We start from the raw sequence: 18503 nt of genomic DNA, 5'->3' as shown, positions 1-18503 counted from the left end.
GGCTGAGGTGGAACTAAAAGCAGCCTGAATCTGCTCAGAGCCCCTCAGCGGGGCATTATGGGCAGAGATGATTATGGGTTATGTCAGTGTGTGCATTCCTGGGTTACGAGTGTGTGACCGAACTCTGGTAGCTCTGGAAGGAGGGTGAGAGAGAGAGAGAGAGAGAGAGAGAGAGAGAGAGAACAAGAGAGAAAGGGAGAGAAAGAGAGAGAGAGAGAAAGAGAGAGAGAAAGAGAGAGAGAGATAGAGAGAGAGATAGAGAGAGAGAGAGAGAGAGAGAGAGAGAGAATGAGAGAGAATGAGAGAACTAAGGAAAGAGAGAGAGAGCAAGAGAGAGAAAGAGTGAGAGAGAGAGAATGAGAGAACTAAGGAAAGAGAGAGAGAGCAAGAGAGAGAAAGAGTGAGAGAGAGAGAATGAGAGAACTAAGGAGAGAGAGAGAGCGAGAGAGAGAAAGAGTAAGAGAGGGGAAAGGAAGAAATAGACTTGGAAAGAAGGGAACAGGACAAGTGTCCCAGGGAGATGAAAAGATGGAGCTCATGAGAGTGAGTGAGTGTAAGAGAGAGACAGAAACACAGAGAGAGAGAGAGAGAGAGAGAGAGAGAGACAGCAGAAACTGAGAGAGAGAGAGAGAGAGAGAGACAGAGAGGGGGGGGGGGAGAAATAGACTTGGAAAGAAGGGAACAGAGAGAGGAAAAGATGAAACTATTGAGAGTGAGTGAGTGTAAGAGAGAGACAGAAACTGAGAGAGAGAGAGAGAGGGTTGTTTCCCTGCAGCTGTGGCAGTATTAACAGCCAAAGACAAAAATGTAGCGCTGACCCACTGCGCCATAAACACATTCACAGAGCAGCAGAGACAAAGGCCGTGACCCCGGCACCACTCCCTTTAATGCTGCGCTGGTTAAAGAAGTGACACTCCGCTGAAGAGTATCAACATTGTGCAACTTTCTCTCAGACCAGAGGCAACAAATAACTAATTACTATTGGTTATTGGACACATGCAGCAAGATGTGTCTTCTGTGTTTAACCCATTCGTGGCAGTAAACACACACACACACACACACACACACACACACTAGTGCACAAGGGGTTGCCTCAGTACTTGAGATGCACACATCCCCAGAATTGTAACCACGCATCACAATGACACAGACCACAACGTCTGTGATTGATCCGCGGTCGGACAAACGTGCATCAAGCTGAAGACACATTAGCTGAGGAAGTTCAAGACTCCTCCACACTACAGAGACGGCAGAGATCAGCAAATTCATGATGATTGAGAGTTCCTCAAACATTGGTTTAGACATCATAGGATGAAGGTAGTAAAAACACAGATGGGTTTGATTGGTTCGATTCCCACTCTGGGTGACTGTCTGTGAGGAGTGTGGTGTGTTCTCCCTGTGTCTGCGTGGGTTTCCTCCGGGTGACTGTCTGTGAGGAGTGTGGTGTGTTCTCTCTGTGTCTGCGTGGGTTTCCTCAGGGTGACTGTCTGTGAGGAGTGTGGTGTGTTCTCTCTGTGTCTGCGTGGGTTTCCTCCGGGTGACTGCCTGTGAGGAGTGTGGTGTGTTCTCTTTGTGTCTGCGTGAGTTTCCTCCGGGTGACTGTCTGTGAGGAGTGTGGTGTGTTCTCCCTGTGTCTGCGTGGGTTTCCTCTGGGTGACTGTCTGTGAGGAGTGTGGTGTGTTCTCTCTGTGTCTGCGTGGGTTTTCTCCGGGTGACTGACTGTGAGGAGTGTGGTGTGTTCTCCCTGTGTCTGCGTGGGTTTCCTCTGGGAGAATGTCTGTGAGGAGTGTGGTGTGTTCTCCCTGTGTCTGCGTGGGTTTCCTCCCGGTGACTGTCTGTGAGGAGTGTGGTGTGTTCTCTCTGTGTCTGCGTGGGTTTCCTCCGGGTGACTGCCTGTGAGGAGTGTGGTGTGTTCTCTTTGTGTCTGCGTGGGTTTCCTCCGGGTGACTGTCTGTGAGGAGTGTGGTGTGTTCTCCCAGTGTCTGCGTGGGTTTCCTCCGGGTGACTGTCTGTGAGGAGTGTGGTGTGTTCTCTCTGTGTCTGCGTGGGTTTCCTCCGGGTGACTGTCTGTGAGGAGTGTGGTGTGTTCTCTTTGTGTCTGCGTGGGTTTCCTCCAGGTGACTGTCTGTGAGGAGTGTGGTGTGTTCTCTTTGTGTCTGCGTGGGTTTCCTCCGGGTGACTGTGTGTGAGGAGTGTGGTGTGTTCTCTCTGTGTCCGCGTGGGTTTCCTCTGGGTGACTGTCTGTGAGGAGTGTGGTGTGTTCTCTCTGTGTCTGCGTGGGTTTCCTCCGGGTGACTGTCTGTGAGGAGTGTGGTGTGTTCTCCCTGTGTCTGCGTGGGTTTCCTCTGAGTGACTGTCTGTGAGGAGTGTGGTGTGTTCTCTCTGTGTCCGCGTGGGTTTCCTCTGGGTGACTGTCTGTGAGGGGTGTGGTGTGTTCTCTCTGTGTCTGTGTGGGTTTCCTCCGGGTGACTGTCTGTGAGGAGTGTGGTGTGTTCTCCCTGTGTCTGCATGGGTTTCCTCCGGGTGACTGTCTGTGAGGAGTGTGGTGTGTTCTCCCAGTGTCTGCGTGGGTTTCCTCCGGGTGACTGTCTGTGAGCAGTGTGGTGTGTTCTCTCTGTGTCTGCGTGGGTTTCCTCCGGGTGACTGTCTGTGAGGAGTGTGGTGTGTTCTCTTTGTGTCTGCGTGGGTTTCCTCCGGGTGACTGTATGTGAGGAGTGTGGTGTGTTCTCTCTGTGTCTGCGTGGGTTTCCTCCGGGTGACTGTATGTGAGGAGTGTGGTGTGTTCTCTTTGTGTCTGCGTGGGTTTCCTCCGGGTGACTGTCTGTGAGGAGTGTGGTGTGTTCTCTCTGTGTCCGCGTGGGTTTCCTGTGGGTGACTTTCTGTGAGGAGTGTGGTGTGTTCTCTCTGTGTCTGCGTGGGTTTCCTCCAGGTGACTGTCTGTAAGGAGTGTGGTGTGTTCTCTCTGTGTCTGCGTGGGTTTCCTCCGGGTGACTGTCTGTGAGGAGTGTGGTGTGTTCTCCCTGTGTCTGCGTGGGTTTCCTCCGGGTGACTGTCTGTGAGGAGTGTGGTGTGTTCTCTTTGTGTCTGCGTGGGTTTCCTCCGGATGACTGCCTGTGAGGAGTGTGGTGTGTTCTCCCTGTGTCTGTGTGGGTTTCCTCTGGGTGTTTCCTCCCACAGTCCAAAAACACACGTTGGTAGGTGAATTGCCAACTTAAAAAAAGTGTCTGTAGGGGTGAGTGTGTGAGTGAATGTGAGTGTGTGTGTCGCCCTATGAAGGACTGGTGCCCCCTTCAGGGTGTATTCCCCCCTTGTGCCCAATGATTCCAGGTAGGCTCTGGACCCACCGTGACCCTGAACTGGATAAGGGTTACAGACAATGAATGAATGAATTTCGCAGATAATGGATATTACACCACATATGTTTTAATTGTGCTTTTTCCATACCCTCCCTCTTTCCATACACTTCCAATCAACTCCGCACATGTCCTAGTCTGATCCCGTCACTTGGTGTCAGCTGGGTAATATATCCTCACTCTGTTTTCTAAGACGTTATGGCTCTGTAATCTCACGCAGATCTTCACACACATCTTTTGTTGATCACACGAAGGGTTGTACCGCAGCCGGGCTTTGTGTTCTCACTGTGTTGTGGTTGTGTTCTCTGATCTGCAGCCCACTCTGGAGATAAACCACCATGCAGGGAAGTCTTTAGACAGTTTTTGCAAGTGGCAGAAGTCCATCCAGCATCGGAGCGGCCACGGAAACGCCATCCCTGAGAACGGCATCGCTCACCACGACACGGCAGTCCTGATCACGAGGTCAGAGCCAGGGCTTGGTTGATATATTGTTTGGGTGATAAAAACCGGAATTCCCGATATTATAAAAAATAAAAATACAATTATAAATACTACTACTACTAATAATAACATTAATATTAATGCATACATATATAATTTAAAGACTTCAGAGGAGCACAGAGTAAAGTGTTTTTTATATTTGTAAGCTCTATATATATAGAAATATATTAAAAACTTGTTACATGCAGGTAGTGTACCAGCAGTGTCAGATTAAAGTATGGGCTACTTGGGCAGCCACCCAGGGCAGCATCTTGGCCGAGACGGCACAGGGCACATTAACGTCATGCTCTAATGCACTAATAACGTGATTTGGCTTATGAGCTACATTTTAATCCATTCCTGCTTGTGATCAGTGTGTTGGAGTTAAAGAAACTGCCCAGTACGAGGGTCTTCTGGGCTAAGAGTGAGCTCCTCTGGTGTAAAACACACTGAGGAATGAGCTGAGAGCTTTCAGCCAGGAACGCTGTAGACGCCTCTCTCTCCGCTATGTGCATTTGACTGATTTACTGGATCCCCGTCCGCTTACATGCCTCAATTTAGGCCAAAACTGTGTTTAAGTCTGTTTATCTCAACCTTGTGTTTGGCAAGAAAGTGTTCTGGAGCGATACACTCATACTCACACACACACACACACACACATGCATACCAGCACAGCTGTCTGAAATCTTGCTGCGTTTATCCAGGCCTGAAGAACTGGAGCTCGGAAACACTGAAGAATCCGAGCTGGGGTCATTTAGGACAAGAGGCAATGCAAACCAGTCCTATAGCTTTGATCTGTACAATAGGCAATGAGGGTTTGTTACTCAGTGTTTGTGTGTGTGTGTGTGTGTGTGTGTGTGTGTGTGTTATCTGAAGGATGGGAAAGTGTCTGGGAGAGTGTCCATTGCTTCCTGTTATTGTCCAGCCTCAGAGAGTTATCAGGACAGTGTTTCGTCTGTGGACTCTCTCACCTTTGGATGTATTTGAGGAAGGATTTTAAAGAGCCCTAATGATGGAAAACTCTTTGCCTTTTTTTTTTAAATAAAAGTTGAATGTTTAAGATTGATCCAAGATGAATAAACAATGTGATTGTAATTCACAGTTTTGTGATGCTGTGCTCCACTCAGTGTGTACAGAAGTCATAGAGTGTTTGGTTGTGAGTTAGTTAACTGGTAATATTAACTTGTAAAATGAATTAGGGAGGGGCGGCACGGTGGCGCAGCCACACAGCTCCAGGGGCCTGGAGGTTGAGGGTTCGATTCCCGCTCCGGGTGACTGTCTGTGAGGAGTGTGGTGTGTTCTCCCTGTGTCTGCGTGGGTTTCCTCCTGGTGCTTCAGTTTCCTCCCACAGTCCAAAAACACACGTTGGTAGGTGGATTGGTGACTCAAAAGTGTCTGTAGGTGTGAGTGTGTGAGTGAATGTGTGTGTGTGTGTTGCCCTGTGAAGGATTGGCGCCCCCTCCAGGGTGTATTCCCGCCTTGCGCCCAATGATTCCAGGTAGGCTCTGGACCCACCTCGACCCTGAACTGGATAAGGGTTACAGATAATGAATGAATGAATGAATGAATGAATTAGGGAGTGGTTTAGCCCATGTAGCTCTCTCTGCTGAGTAAGGTATGCAAATCTAATTTATCCATCCATCCATCCATTATCTGTAACCCTTATCCAGTTCAGGGTCGTGGTAGGTCCAGAGCCTACCTGGAATCATCGGGCGCAAGGCGGGAACACACCCTGGAGGGGGCGCCAGTCCTTCACAGGGCAACACAGACACACACACATTCACTCACACCTACGGACACTTTCGAGTCGCCAATCCACCTACCAACGTGTGTTTTTGGACCGTGGGAGGAAACCGGAGCACCCGGAGGAAACCCACGCAGACACGGGGAGAACACACCACACTCCTCACAGACAGTCACCCAGAGCGGGAATCGAACCCACAACCTCTAGGCCCCTGGAGCTGTGTGACTGCGACACTACCTGCTGCGCCACCGTGCCGCCAAATCTAATTTATATATTATTAATTGTTTTGAGTGAACTTCATGTGTGTGTCAGGAATGTGAAATATTGTGACCCTGCGTTGAGCTGATAGTGAGCAATGAGGGGGTTCCTTCAATATATAACCACAGCATCTGAACACAATAAAACATTTTCTTTTGTAGATATGACATCTGCATCTACAAGAACAAGCCGTGTGGAACTCTGGGTAAGATTCAGTGCAGTGCATCACCAGTCTGTCAGTACAGACGTCACCCATTACAATACAACTGTACTAAATAATGCCATACCGTATCAATGGTATCTTATTAATGACCCAGTCGTCATCTGTTCTCTGTCCATAACAAAGCTAATTCTAAACTGAGTGGTAGAGTATGACTTCTTCCAGATGTGTGTTTTCTGCAGCTTGTACAGTGTGCTGTAACTAATCCACTAATAATGTGTGAATTGATTGTCTTAGACCCAGATTTAGATCTGTTATAGTGTTCTGTAGAAGGAGTGTAGTTGTGTTGCTCTTAGGAAAGTAGCTGGTGTGTGTGTATCAGGTCTGGCCCCAGTGGGTGGAATGTGTGAGCCTGAGAGGAGCTGCAGTATTAATGAAGACATTGGCTTGGCCACAGCCTTCACCATCGCCCATGAGATCGGACACACGTGAGTCTCTCTCTCTCTCTCTCTCTCTCTCTCTCTCTCTCTCTCTCTCTCTTCCCAGCTAAGACCTGTCCCAAACATTCTGGTCATGATACAACAGCATTATAATATACAATAGGACACGTCCCACTGTTACATCCCAGTCTAGTGGTGAAGGCTGATATTTCTTGAATATATTCAGGTAGCAAGGGCAGTTTGGCCCAAATGTGGCACGTCTGCAGTTCTCTTATGGCCCAACTTTGGCCTTGAATGAGTATATGGGCCAGATGTCAGGTGTGCTGTGGACGTCTGACCCACACAACACATGCCATGACATGTGGCCCATTGCCAGTAACTGGGTGACGTTGGAGAGTCTGGTTTAATCCGTCTACAGAAAAAAAGAAGTATTAAAAGTGTTTGATCATAGCAGTAAATACCTCTGAAAGAGACCCAGAATTCCATAATTCCCTTAGTCATGTGGTTAATAATGATGTCACTTGTCTCAGTCTCATGCTAGATGTGTACACACACACACCCATACACACACACACACACACAGTCGTCTATATCACTCGGCCACAGTTAGTTTGCTCCTTCTGCTGTCTACCCAGATTCCAGTTTTGTGGTTTTGCTTGGTGGCCTTGCATTCTCTCCGCTCACACATACCATACATCCTTACAATATCCATGCCTTCATTTTCCTGCCTCAATCTACACACACACACACACACACACACACACACCGAGGGGTTCTTCCAGACCTCTAAATGTTTCCATGAAAGGCAGATCCTTTGCGTCTTCTGCTGTTTTGATTGCGGAAAGCTCGGTGGTGTATCAGGCTGGAGGTCGGCGGTCTGTTTGTGGAAGGTAATGGAGAGAGCCGTTAGCCTGGAGCAGGAGCAGGTGGAAAAGTCATTAAGGGGCTGCTCTTAATGCAGCGGCCAGGTAGCTTCAGAACCGCGTCCCTGGGGACTGTCTAGACAAGGGGGCAAAAGAGTGTAGGGTTACATAAGGGAGTCACTGTAGTGTGTGTGTGTGTGTGTGTGTGTGTGTGTGTGTGTGTGTGTGTGTGTGTGTGGTGGGGGGGGGGGTGGTGGTATGTATCCATGCACCATCCATTCCTCCATTCAAGTTCAGCATTATTTACTTAGAAAGGATCTATCACACAGCACTTTTTAAGAGTGCTCTACTAAAACAGTACTGAGGATAATAATAACAACAGGATGCAGATTAAACTTGTATTTGGGTTCTATTAATTGTGTTAATAGCAGCTGTTGCTGCTTCCACCCCTTTGTGATACCTACCCTTGTGTTTTTATGTCCCCCATGGTCACCTTCTCCAGCACTGGGCTGGAGAGTAGCTCTGGGTTAAAGTGTTTAATATCAATTGTAAATATAGCCGCAATCGGCAATTCACGGGTTCCAAGCTGATATTCGCTGGTAGAAGAACAATGCGCTAGCATACGAGCTGTGCTGAGATAGTAGGGGCTTTTTGGGGAAGTTTGTGTAGTGTTTGTAAGGTGTTCCATGCTGTTCTGGCATCTCTTTGGAGGTGTAGCATGAGATGGAAGAGTAGCGGATGACAGAGACAGCATAGAGCACAGAAGTCACTCTGGAGTTGCACTCTGGTTTCTCACCCTAATGTTCAGGATGATGTGGAGTTGCTTGTACTGGAGTACATCATGGTACATCAGTGGACACAGGACACTGTCTGCTGGCTGTGTTTGGTTGTGGACTATTCTCAGTCCAGCAGTGATGCTGAGGGATTTACAACTCCAACACCTGAGTCATAGCTGCGGTATGGGTGTCCAGATCATTGAAGACCAGGGTGAAAGCAAGCAATCTTTGCAGAGCAAGAGCGTAGCATATGACATTTCCTGATACAGGAGCCACACTTTAAGATAGATTTTGTAGTGCTTTTAAATGTGATCCTTGGTGTTCTGGTGTCTCAGCAGAGTAGGACTGTAAGAAGAAGGGGTAGTGGATGAGCTTTGTGATGATCCACTGATGTGTGATATTGAGAATAGAGCCTCTGTCGTTCCTAATCTAAGCTCAGCACCACAGAAACTGCTCTGTGGAACTTTTGGAGGAGGGTAGGAACCCAAGCCCCGTTCCCCTTGATTTCAGTACAGTGAGGTAAAGTGAATTGCACTTTACAACTGTAGAGGGGGGCCAAAGAGCCAAAATAATTACATTTTATGTAGCGTTTCTTTAAATCTTAAGGTGTTTTTTTTACCTTCCCTTCACCTTCTTTCTTCCTTCTCCCTCGCTCCCTTTTATTCTCCATCCATCGCCTCTTTTCCCCTCTCACAGGTTCGGTATGAATCATGATGGAGTGGGGAACGCATGTGGAGCTCGAAGCCAGGAGACGGCTAAACTAATGGCAGCCCACATCACCATGAAGACCAACCCCTTCGTGTGGTCAGCCTGCAGCCGCGATTACATCACCAACTTCCTCAAGTGAGGGCTTACACTCCCCCGTTGCCTTTCTATTCCCTTCTGCAAATGAGTCACAGTGCAGTGCTTAAACCGATCAGGCCACTATTTAGCACAGATTATAAAACCTTTTCTGGAGGAGTGTTTTTATTAGGTTCTTAAAGCAGTGATTAGGCTGAGTACTCCACTCACTTTCTGAACTCAGAGGCTCCATGATTACAGCTCTATTGCTGCATTTATTCCATATGTGAGTTACTATAGTGTTAGTGTTGGAATAGACTTTGCCTCTCTGTATTTATGAGTCAGTTTCACCCTAATATGAGCTTCTACTGTGAGTCTAGAAGATATCAAGAAGTGGTTCAAACAATAATGAGGATCCTTTCTTTTTTTGTGAAATGAGATGAATGAGATTTTGGAGATACGAGGTTTTGTTTAAGAAGCAACAATAAATTTCAAAAATAAATGTTACAATATATCTTTTAGTGCAGGGTCCTGGTCCGGTCCACAGGTGTGAGTGTGTGTGACAGAGTGAGTGTGTGAGTGACTAGGTGAGTGTGTGAGTGACTGGGTGAGTGTGTGTAACTGGTGTGAGTTTGTGAGTGAGAGGGTGAGTGTGTGAAACTGCCCCCAGATGTGTGTGAGTGTAATAATCTCCATAGAAGAACACTGACCAATAGAGTGGGACACAGTCAAGCAACTTCACATGAGTCTAATTGTAAGAATGATGTGTGTTTTTGTCTTCCTGCAGTTCTGGGATGGGGTCTTGTGTGAACAATGTTCCTCCGAAGCAGGAGTTTGTTTACCCAACCACAGCTCCAGGGCAGGCGTACGATGCTGATGAACAGTGCCGCTTCCAGTACGGAGTGAAGTCTCGGCAGTGTAAATACGGGGTACTCTCCTCCCTCTAGTCTACTCCACCCTTACACATAACTGTGATTTAAAATACTTACATGTTGCACAGAAGGAATCTCCTTAAAGGTCCAGTAGGCAGTTTATTGTAGTTCACAAATTTAGCCACCAGAGGTTACACATCAAGAATCCTGCCCCATGATCTTAGTGCATTATTTAAAGTGACTTTCAGTGGTGAGCCACAACAAAGGAAGCCAAAAGTTTCATGACACATAACTGGTGTTGATTGTGTCCTTTATATTTCACAGTTTAATTTAACTAGTTAGAAAATGAAATAAAAATGCCTATTGCACCTTTAAAGCAATCATCAACTTTTTTTTAAATGAATGTGAAGATGTCATTAGATTTTGAGGTATGTCTGTGAGGAGTGTAATGTGTTCGCTCTGTGTCTGCGTGGGTTTCCTCCGGGTGACTGTCTGTGAGGAGTGTAATGTGTTCGCTCTGTGTCTGCGTGGGTTTCCTCCGGGTGACTGTCTGTGAGGAGTGTAGTGTGTTCTCTCTGTGTCTGCGTGGGTTTCCTCCGGGTGACTGTCTGTGAGGAGTGAAGTGTGTTCTCTCTGTGTCTGCGTGGGTTTCCTTCAGGTGACTGTCTGTGAGGAGTGTAGTGTGTTCTCTCTGTGTCTGCGTGGGTTTCCTCCGGGTGACTGTCTGTGAGGAGTGTAGTGTGTTCTCTCTGTGTCTGCGTGGGTTTCCTTCAGGTGACTGTCTGTGAGGAGTGTAGTGTGTTCTCTCTGTGTCTGCGTGGGTTTCCTCCGGGTGACTGTCTGTGAGGAGTGTAGTGTGTTCTCTCTGTGTCTGCGTGGGTTTCCTTCAGGTGACTGTCTGTGAGGAGTGTGGTGTGTTCTCTCTGTGTCTGTGTGGGTTTCCTCCGGGTGACTGTCTGTGAGGAGTGTGGTGTGTTCTCCCTGTGTCTGTGTGGGTTTCCTCCCGGTGACTGTCTGTGAGGAGTGTGGTGTGATCTCCCTGTGTCTGCGTGGGTTTCCTCCGGGTGACTGTCTGTGAGGAGTGTGGTGTGTTCTCCCTGTGTCTGCGTGGGTTTCCTCTGGTTGACTGTCTGTGAGGAGTGTGGTGTGTTCTCTCTGTGTCTGCGTGGGTTTCTTCCGGCGGTCCAAAAACACACGTTGGTAGGTGGATTGGTGACTCAAAAGTGTCCGTAGGTGTGAGTGAATGTGTAAGTGTGTGTCGTCCCCTGCAGGACTGGCGCCCCCTCCAGGGTGAGTTCCCGCCTTGCGCCCAGTGATTCCGGGTAGGCTCCGGACCATGGATAATGGTTACAGACAATGAATGAATGGATATTCTGACTTCTTTACCTAATTACGTCATGCAGTGACACATAATATGGCGCATGTCCCTTAAGTGAGTGCTTATGATTAGTGCTTCACATCGAGAATGGCACTGAATATCTTGGGTAATATTATATTAATGTATTGAACCACTTTGTCTTTGGAGTACAGGGCATTGGGTTCAAACTACTCTTCTCTTACGATCAATCAACACCTTCTGTTTCTCTCTACCCTGCCCTCCATCCTGCTTTCTTTTCTTCTTCATCCTCCCAGATCTGGAGCAGATGGCTGTGTTACCTTTTTTTCTAACCAGCTGCAGCATTCCCCCTCCTCTCCGCTCCCTGCCTGGTGACTTCTGGCTCTCAGACACTTTTTGTTCTAAAATAATACATACATATGAATGTAAAATCCAACACTGGTTACAGAAACTTGAGCTCTCGGCCTGATGTGGCTTCACTGGAGCGACCACAGCTGATCTCTCCTTCCTTCTGCCTTCAGAGCCTCTCCTGAAGCTGCTGAGGTTCTCTGAATACTCCAGCTGTCTTTATTCAGCTCATTTGTGTTGCGCGTTTAATGACATGCCAGTAGCGCTCCTCTGGAGTAGGACATGGCATTTCAGAATCACTCTGACTATAGCTGTCCGGCCTCGTCCTTTATCTTCAGGTGTTGTAGATAAAGACAAATCACTGTGCACACTTACATCAGATCAGTTTACACTATGATCTTCTTTGAGCATGTTTTGGATCTCGTCAGTACTCAGGGCAACTCTAGGCAGTATTTTACTTTAAAATTACTACTTCAAGAGTTTAATTTGTGGAGCAATGGAACTATGTTCTCTGGAGTGCGACCTTAATACTGAGATATATGTGTGTGTGTGTGTGTGTGTGTGTGTGTGTGTGTGTGTGTGTGTGTGTGTGTTTTTACAGGAGGTGTGCAGTGAGCTGTGGTGTATGAGTAAAAGCAACCGCTGTATCACCAGCAGTATCCCAGCAGCAGAAGGTACCATCTGCCAAACCAGCACCATAGACAAGGGGGTGAGTACCACATCACACCCACACTATTTGCAAGGGGTTGAGTACCACATTACACCCACACTATACACAAAGGCCTGAGCACAAACCTGCACCATAATCAAGGGGCTGAGTACCAGTACACACCTGCCCTACAATCAAGGGGGTGAGTACCAGTACACACCTGCCCTACAATCAAGGGGGTGAGTACCAGTACACACCTGCCCTACAATCAAGGGGGTTAGTACCAGTACACACCTGCCCTACAATCAAGGGGGTGAGTACCAGTACACACCTGCCCTACAATCAAGGGGGTTAGTACCAGTACACACCTGCCCTACAATCAAGGGGGTGAGTACCAGTACACACCTGCCCCATTATAAAGGGGGTGAGTACCAGTACACACCTGCCCCATTATAAAGGGGGTGAGTACCAGTACACACCTGACCCACAATCAAGGGGTGAGTACCAGTACACACCTGCCCCATTATAAAGGGGGTGAGTACCAGTACACACCTGCCCCATTATAAAGGGGGTGAGTACCAGTACACACCTGCCCCATTATAAAGGGGGTGAGTACCATTACACACCTGACCCACAATCAAGGGGTGAGTACCAGTACACACCTGCCCCATTATAAAGGGGGTGAGTACCAGTACACACCTGCCCCATTATAAAGGGGGTGATTACCAGTACACACCTGCCCCACAATCAAGGGGTGAGTACCAGTACACACCTGCGCCATTATAAAGGGGGTCAGTACCAGTACACACCTGCCCCATTATAAAGGGGGTGAGTACCAGTACACACCTGCCCCATTATAAAGGGGGTCAGTACCAGTACACACCTGCCCCATTATAAAGGGGGTGAGTACCAATACAAACCTCCCCCATTATAAAAGGGACTGAGTACCAGTACACACCTGCCCCATTATAAAGGGGGTGAGTACCAGTACACACCTGACACACAATCAAGGGGATGAGTACCAGTACAAACCTGTGCCATTATAAAGGGGGTGAGTACCAGTACACACCTGCCCCATTATAAAGGGGGTGAGTACCAATACAAACCTCCCCATTATAAAAGGGGCTGAGTACCAGTACACACCTGCCCCATTATAAAGGGGGTGAGTACCAATACAAACCTCCCCATTATAAAAGGGGCTGAGTACTAGTACACACCTGCCCCACAATCAAGGGGCTGAGTACCATATATATATATCAATGTGGGAATGAAACCAGAGTGAATTTAATGACATTTCCCTTATGTGTTTATGCAGTGGTGCTATAAGCGCCTGTGTGTGCCATACGGGACCCGGCCGGAGGGAGTGGACGGTCAGTGGGGTTCATGGTCACCGTGGGAGGAGTGCAGCCGAACCTGTGGGGGAGGAGTCTCCTCCTCCATCCGCCACTGTGACAGCCCCAGGTGAGTCAAGTGACTGAGGGGTTGGATATTTATCCACTGATGGACATACAGTCATGTGACCGACCCATTACCAGGTTTGTTTAAACCCTATTGTGTGTTAAAGGCGTAGTTTACGATTGTACATGAACAATACATGTACCGTACGTAAGAAATACTTACGTTTTTCCTAGATTTTCCCTTAGTATCCGCGATATAGCGGCCATAAACCCGCTTGAAAAAACCCGCGAAGTAGCGAATCCGCGAAAGATGAACTGTGAAGCAGCGAGGGATTACTGTATTGACTTATATTTGCTGTTTCGGATCACTTAAGGTGGAAATGTCTCCACATTTCGGTAACTGCATTACCGAAAAAAATGTTACAAAACTAAACAGCTCCAATTATAAAATGAGAAAATGAGTTTCTGTGGTAATTCAAACAGAGAATAAAACTTAGACAAGTTACACTTCAGCCGCATACAAACAGTCATTATTTTCCCGATAACGTACTTTTCCACTTTAAAAGACGCAGAGCTTAGAGCTGTGTTTCCCCACAATCTCTTTATATGGAATTTATTTGTTATTATATTATATTATGTTAATATATTATTATATATTTCATTACCATTTTTGAAAAATATATTTGATTGGACCGCATATATATACAGGGGTCCCTCGACTTACGTATCGTAAGTACGTTACGCATCGTAAACCGATTTTCGGTGTAAGTCGGAACATACGTACATACTGTACGTAAATAACATATCGTAAGCACTTATCCTATCCTAACACCTATATTCCTCGGTCCTGAGCCGCGTAACCGTGTATTCTTCCGCCGCGCCGCGCACACCACACACGTTCACGTTATGACGTTTACGACGCAAAACCACTTAAGTCGAAACAAGGTTTTATACAGTAAATGGGAGATGTGTCGTAACCACAAAACATCGTAACTCAGGACTGATGTAACCCGAGGACCTCCTGTATATGGGGCAAAGACAATGCAAAAATGCGGTCCCATCAAAATGTTAATCAAATATAGAATTTTTGGTATAATTTTTTGCAACATCTATTTTTATGTGTTCTCTCAGAAAGCAGGCTTCACCCAATGGCGTTGTTTGTTTTGGACAGTTGTGGTACTAGACACCTTGCACATCTAATCCAGCTAATACGGTAATATCTTCTCTGAACTGAGCCAGTCTTGTGCTGATTGTCTAACCTGTGTGGTCAGTCCACTAGAGAGAGCGAGACGGATGTGAGGGACGTGAGACTGAGGACAGCGTGGTCGGGTTACTACAGAGAGCGAGAGGGATGTGAGAATGAGGACAGTGTGAATTGCTCCAAAATAAGTAAAGTCGATGCCGAAAAGCAAACATATAAAGATGAACGGACGGAGCAGGTTGTGGTCATTCTTCCTGCAGCTGGTTTTAATCCAGTGGGTCTTACACGGTCCCAAAGTGGGGCGTTAATCAAGAGCAGCATTGAGAAGCGCCGCTGTGAAACCATGCGCAGAGCCTGAGGTTTGGAGAAAAACAGCACTCACCTCTGAGTGAAGTAGCGCTGCTTCAGACTCACAGCCTTCGTAACGAATGCCGGATTGAGGAAGATTGTGTGCATAGTCTCTGTATCAGAAATGAGTCTGTGGTGTGTTACACGTATCTTAACATGTTCGATAAGTGTTGCTGTGGTCTTATTGCCCTGGACTGGTTACCTCTCCTGGCATGACGTAACAGAATTCCCAGCATTCCTCCCCGAGTTAGGTCAGTCAGGTCCTGTTTATGTTGGTTAACGTTCCCTGGCTACGTAACTGTGCTGTGACAGTTGCTGTGTTGTGTTGCTGTGTTGTAATGTCAGTTCCCCTCAGGTGTTATGGCTGAGCTGGTCCTTATTGATGCTATGACTCATGGTAAAGTTGATGTTCTCACTTGGATCTGGCTGCGCACCACTTTCACAACAGATTCGTTACAAATCCAGCTTTGTGTATGTGTTGGGAAGCTTCATTATTTTTGACTAGGGCGGAAAGGTCAACTGCAGTTTGAAAGAGGGCTATTTTCATATGATTAGAGCTCCAATTTTATTTATAGTCCACATTAACACACTTTATTTTCTTGACAAGTTGGGAAACAGAGTTAAACCAATCAGAGATAGGCCCATGCTGTGTGAACGGTAATAACCATGAGTGAAGAACCATCAGCACTCAACATTAAACCTGACCTTATTGGCCTTTCTGGTAATAAAAAAGTGGAACTTAATTTTACTATTTTACTATGCTTATATTTATTTGTCCTTTCTCAAGTTGGAAAAACAAATCTCTAAGTGGCTCAGATCTTGTGCATTTTTACAACATTTGGCAACTTCCATCCATCCATCCATTATCTGTAACCGCTTATTCAATTTAGGGTCGCGGGGGGTCCAGAGCCTACCTGGAATCATCGGGCGCAAGGCGGGAATACACCCTGGAGGGGGCGCCAGTCCTTCACAGGGCAACACAGCACACACACACATTCACTCACACACTCACACCTACGGACACTTTCGAGTCGCCAATCCACCTGCAACGTGTGTTTTTGGACTGTGGGAGGAAACCAGAGCACCCGGAGGAAACCCACGCGGACACGGGGAGAACACACCACACTCCTCACAGACAGTCACCCGGAGCTGGAATCGAACCCACAACCTCCAGGCCCCTGGAGCTGTGTGACTGAGACACCTACCTGCTGCGCCACCGTGCCACCCCCCCATTTGGCAACTTCTTATTTTATAATAGACATTGGTTTATGATGAAAATTTACACTCTCTCTCCAATTCATTCATTGTCTGTAACCCTTATCCAGTTCTGGGTCGCGGTGGGTCCGGCACCTACCCGGAATCACTGGGCGCAAGGCGGGAACACACCCTGTAGGGGGCGCCAGTCCTTCACACTGCGACACTATCTCCCATTTGAAGCTACATACATTAGTTGTAGTTATTTAATGTGAACACATTATTTACTCCGTTTTTTTTCCGAATGTGAATTAAAGGCATAGTACACGATTGTAATAAAAAAACACTTTTATAAAATTCAGATAATTCCTCCCCATTTGCTGCACTCCAGTCGGTTTGCGCTGGAAACCAGTGTGATGTGTTTGCGAAGCCCCAGTGTCTGTTAATGAATAGATAAACTGGCTCTGTCGGGTATGCTAGGCTTTCTCTCTCTCTCTCTCTCTCTCTCTCTCTCTTTCGCTCTCTGCTCATGGCGGAGGTTTCAAGAGTTCTTTTAGACAACGAAGGAATATTGCTCTATTCCTGCTCTATCGTTTGGCAATATAGATTTATTTTTGCCGTTTCAGATCATTTAAGGTGGAAATGTCTCCAAACTTGGGAGACGGCTTACTGTATTACAGTGCTACAAAACTAATCTCGAGTTACAAATGAGTTGCTGTGGCAATTCAAACGGTGAATAAATCTTTAAAGACAAGTTACACTTCAGCTGCGTACAAACAACAGTAGGTTCTTCCCCTCAAACACACTTTTCCACTGTAAAAGCTTCAGAATGTAAACAATCAGAGAGAACTGTGATTACCTACAATCCAGAGGCGATTGCTCTAAGACTGCAAGAGAAGCTCAGCTTCCCCTAAAATGTCAAAAAATAAGTGATCAAATATATACTGTTGTGTGTACATGTCATTGAATAAATATGCACTACAACGCGCTCAACTTTTGTTCAGAATCAGCTTCTTATCACTGGTAAAGACGCGGCTTTCCTCTCAATCATTCCCGCAGCTTCACAGTGCTTTAAACAGTGAGGACGCTGAGCGTCCACAGAGTTCAATAGCGAAGCAGCGAAGTGCAGCGAAACGAGACGAGTCGTTGGATAAATGCTGGGCTTTGTCCCGCCCATCGGACGCTCAGCGTCTCTGGGGGTCTATGGGGCAGTGGGCTGGCCTCGGCTGGCCCGGACGCTCAGCTTCTGCATGATGATTGGATGATCTGTCTGAGCCTGAATCCCTTTTTGATTGACAGCGAAAAGAGCGAATCAGCGATCCTTTGGTGTAGAGATCCGTGGGAGCACAGGCGGACACACTTCACATGGGCCAAGGCCGTTTAAGCAGCCTAGCTCTGCTGGCCATTGAGAGGACACTAGTCAAGTCCCTGGAAAAGACGCCTTGTTGGTACGACAGGGTCACAGACCATTTTCTTAAAAAGGAACGGAGGGTAGAATTTACGTACATTTTATGATGTAGGCCGAAATTGAGCTTCCCCTCCTTGAAAGACCAGCATCCGCCACTGCTACAATCGTAGAGGTTCCCTTTAAGTGTTTTAAGATAACTACACCTTTAGAGGGTAGCAGAGAGCAATGCTTGTTTATTGGCTGTTTTTCAATCACAACTCTAGGGGGCAGCACTGGACGATGTTTGATTATTTGAGCTTGAGCACATGCTAAGAAGCAAGAAGCTAATCATCTAAAATGGCCACTTTATACTTGAAATGTAATAGTTTCATATTAAAAGTACATGAAATGTAATTAATAATCAGCTAACGTTTCATGATTATGACCGGCCTACAAGCGGTTAGTCAAAGATCTGCTCCAGTCAATGTTTTTACCTTGTTAGCACGTCCGTGCGTTGTAGCCGTATTAATACTGGACATTAGCGGTCAACACCAACAGGCTCATACTCAGACATACACGATTTCACATGTCCAATCGCATATCTGCAATGTACTAAATGAAGGTGAGTTGCTTCTAAGCCACTTTTTAAGTCTTTAGCTGATGACACTATCGTTTTGATGAGAAAGGTTGAGTTATTACAACTTTAATCAGGGACCAGAGGGGAATTTTAATGTAACACACATTAACGTCTCCTCCAGACCCCAGCTGGACACGTATAGTGATTCCTAACGTCCATATCGTACCATTAGCTGCCTAATGTCCAACAAAAGCATTAAAAAGCTAATGAACTGAAGATGTGTGTAAACGCTGAAGTTAATCAGATGTGCTAGAGCAGTAAAGAGAGCAGCCAGCTGCTT

The 18503-nt window shown here is 46.8% G+C and overlaps 1 protein-coding gene across 1 annotated transcript in view; it reads left to right on the top strand.

Moving 5' to 3' along the window:
- The window catches only part of LOC136682011 (A disintegrin and metalloproteinase with thrombospondin motifs 10-like), a 40636-nt gene that overhangs the window by 21263 nt on the left and 870 nt on the right, over positions 1 to 18503 (top strand). The window contains exons 6-12 of the mRNA XM_066658796.1: positions 3670 to 3815; positions 5997 to 6040; positions 6378 to 6483; positions 8771 to 8917; positions 9642 to 9783; positions 12012 to 12119; positions 13375 to 13520. Of these exons, the coding sequence (XP_066514893.1) occupies positions 3670 to 3815; positions 5997 to 6040; positions 6378 to 6483; positions 8771 to 8917; positions 9642 to 9783; positions 12012 to 12119; positions 13375 to 13520 (839 nt within the window). The remainder of the gene's footprint in view (positions 1 to 3669; positions 3816 to 5996; positions 6041 to 6377; positions 6484 to 8770; positions 8918 to 9641; positions 9784 to 12011; positions 12120 to 13374; positions 13521 to 18503) is intronic.

Source organism: Hoplias malabaricus, unplaced genomic scaffold, assembly GCF_029633855.1.
Source record: "Hoplias malabaricus isolate fHopMal1 unplaced genomic scaffold, fHopMal1.hap1 scaffold_199, whole genome shotgun sequence".
Lineage (NCBI taxonomy): Eukaryota > Metazoa > Chordata > Actinopteri > Characiformes > Erythrinidae > Hoplias > Hoplias malabaricus.
The sequence above is the reverse complement of the archived record's forward strand: the minus strand, read 5'-3'. Positions and strand labels throughout refer to the sequence as shown.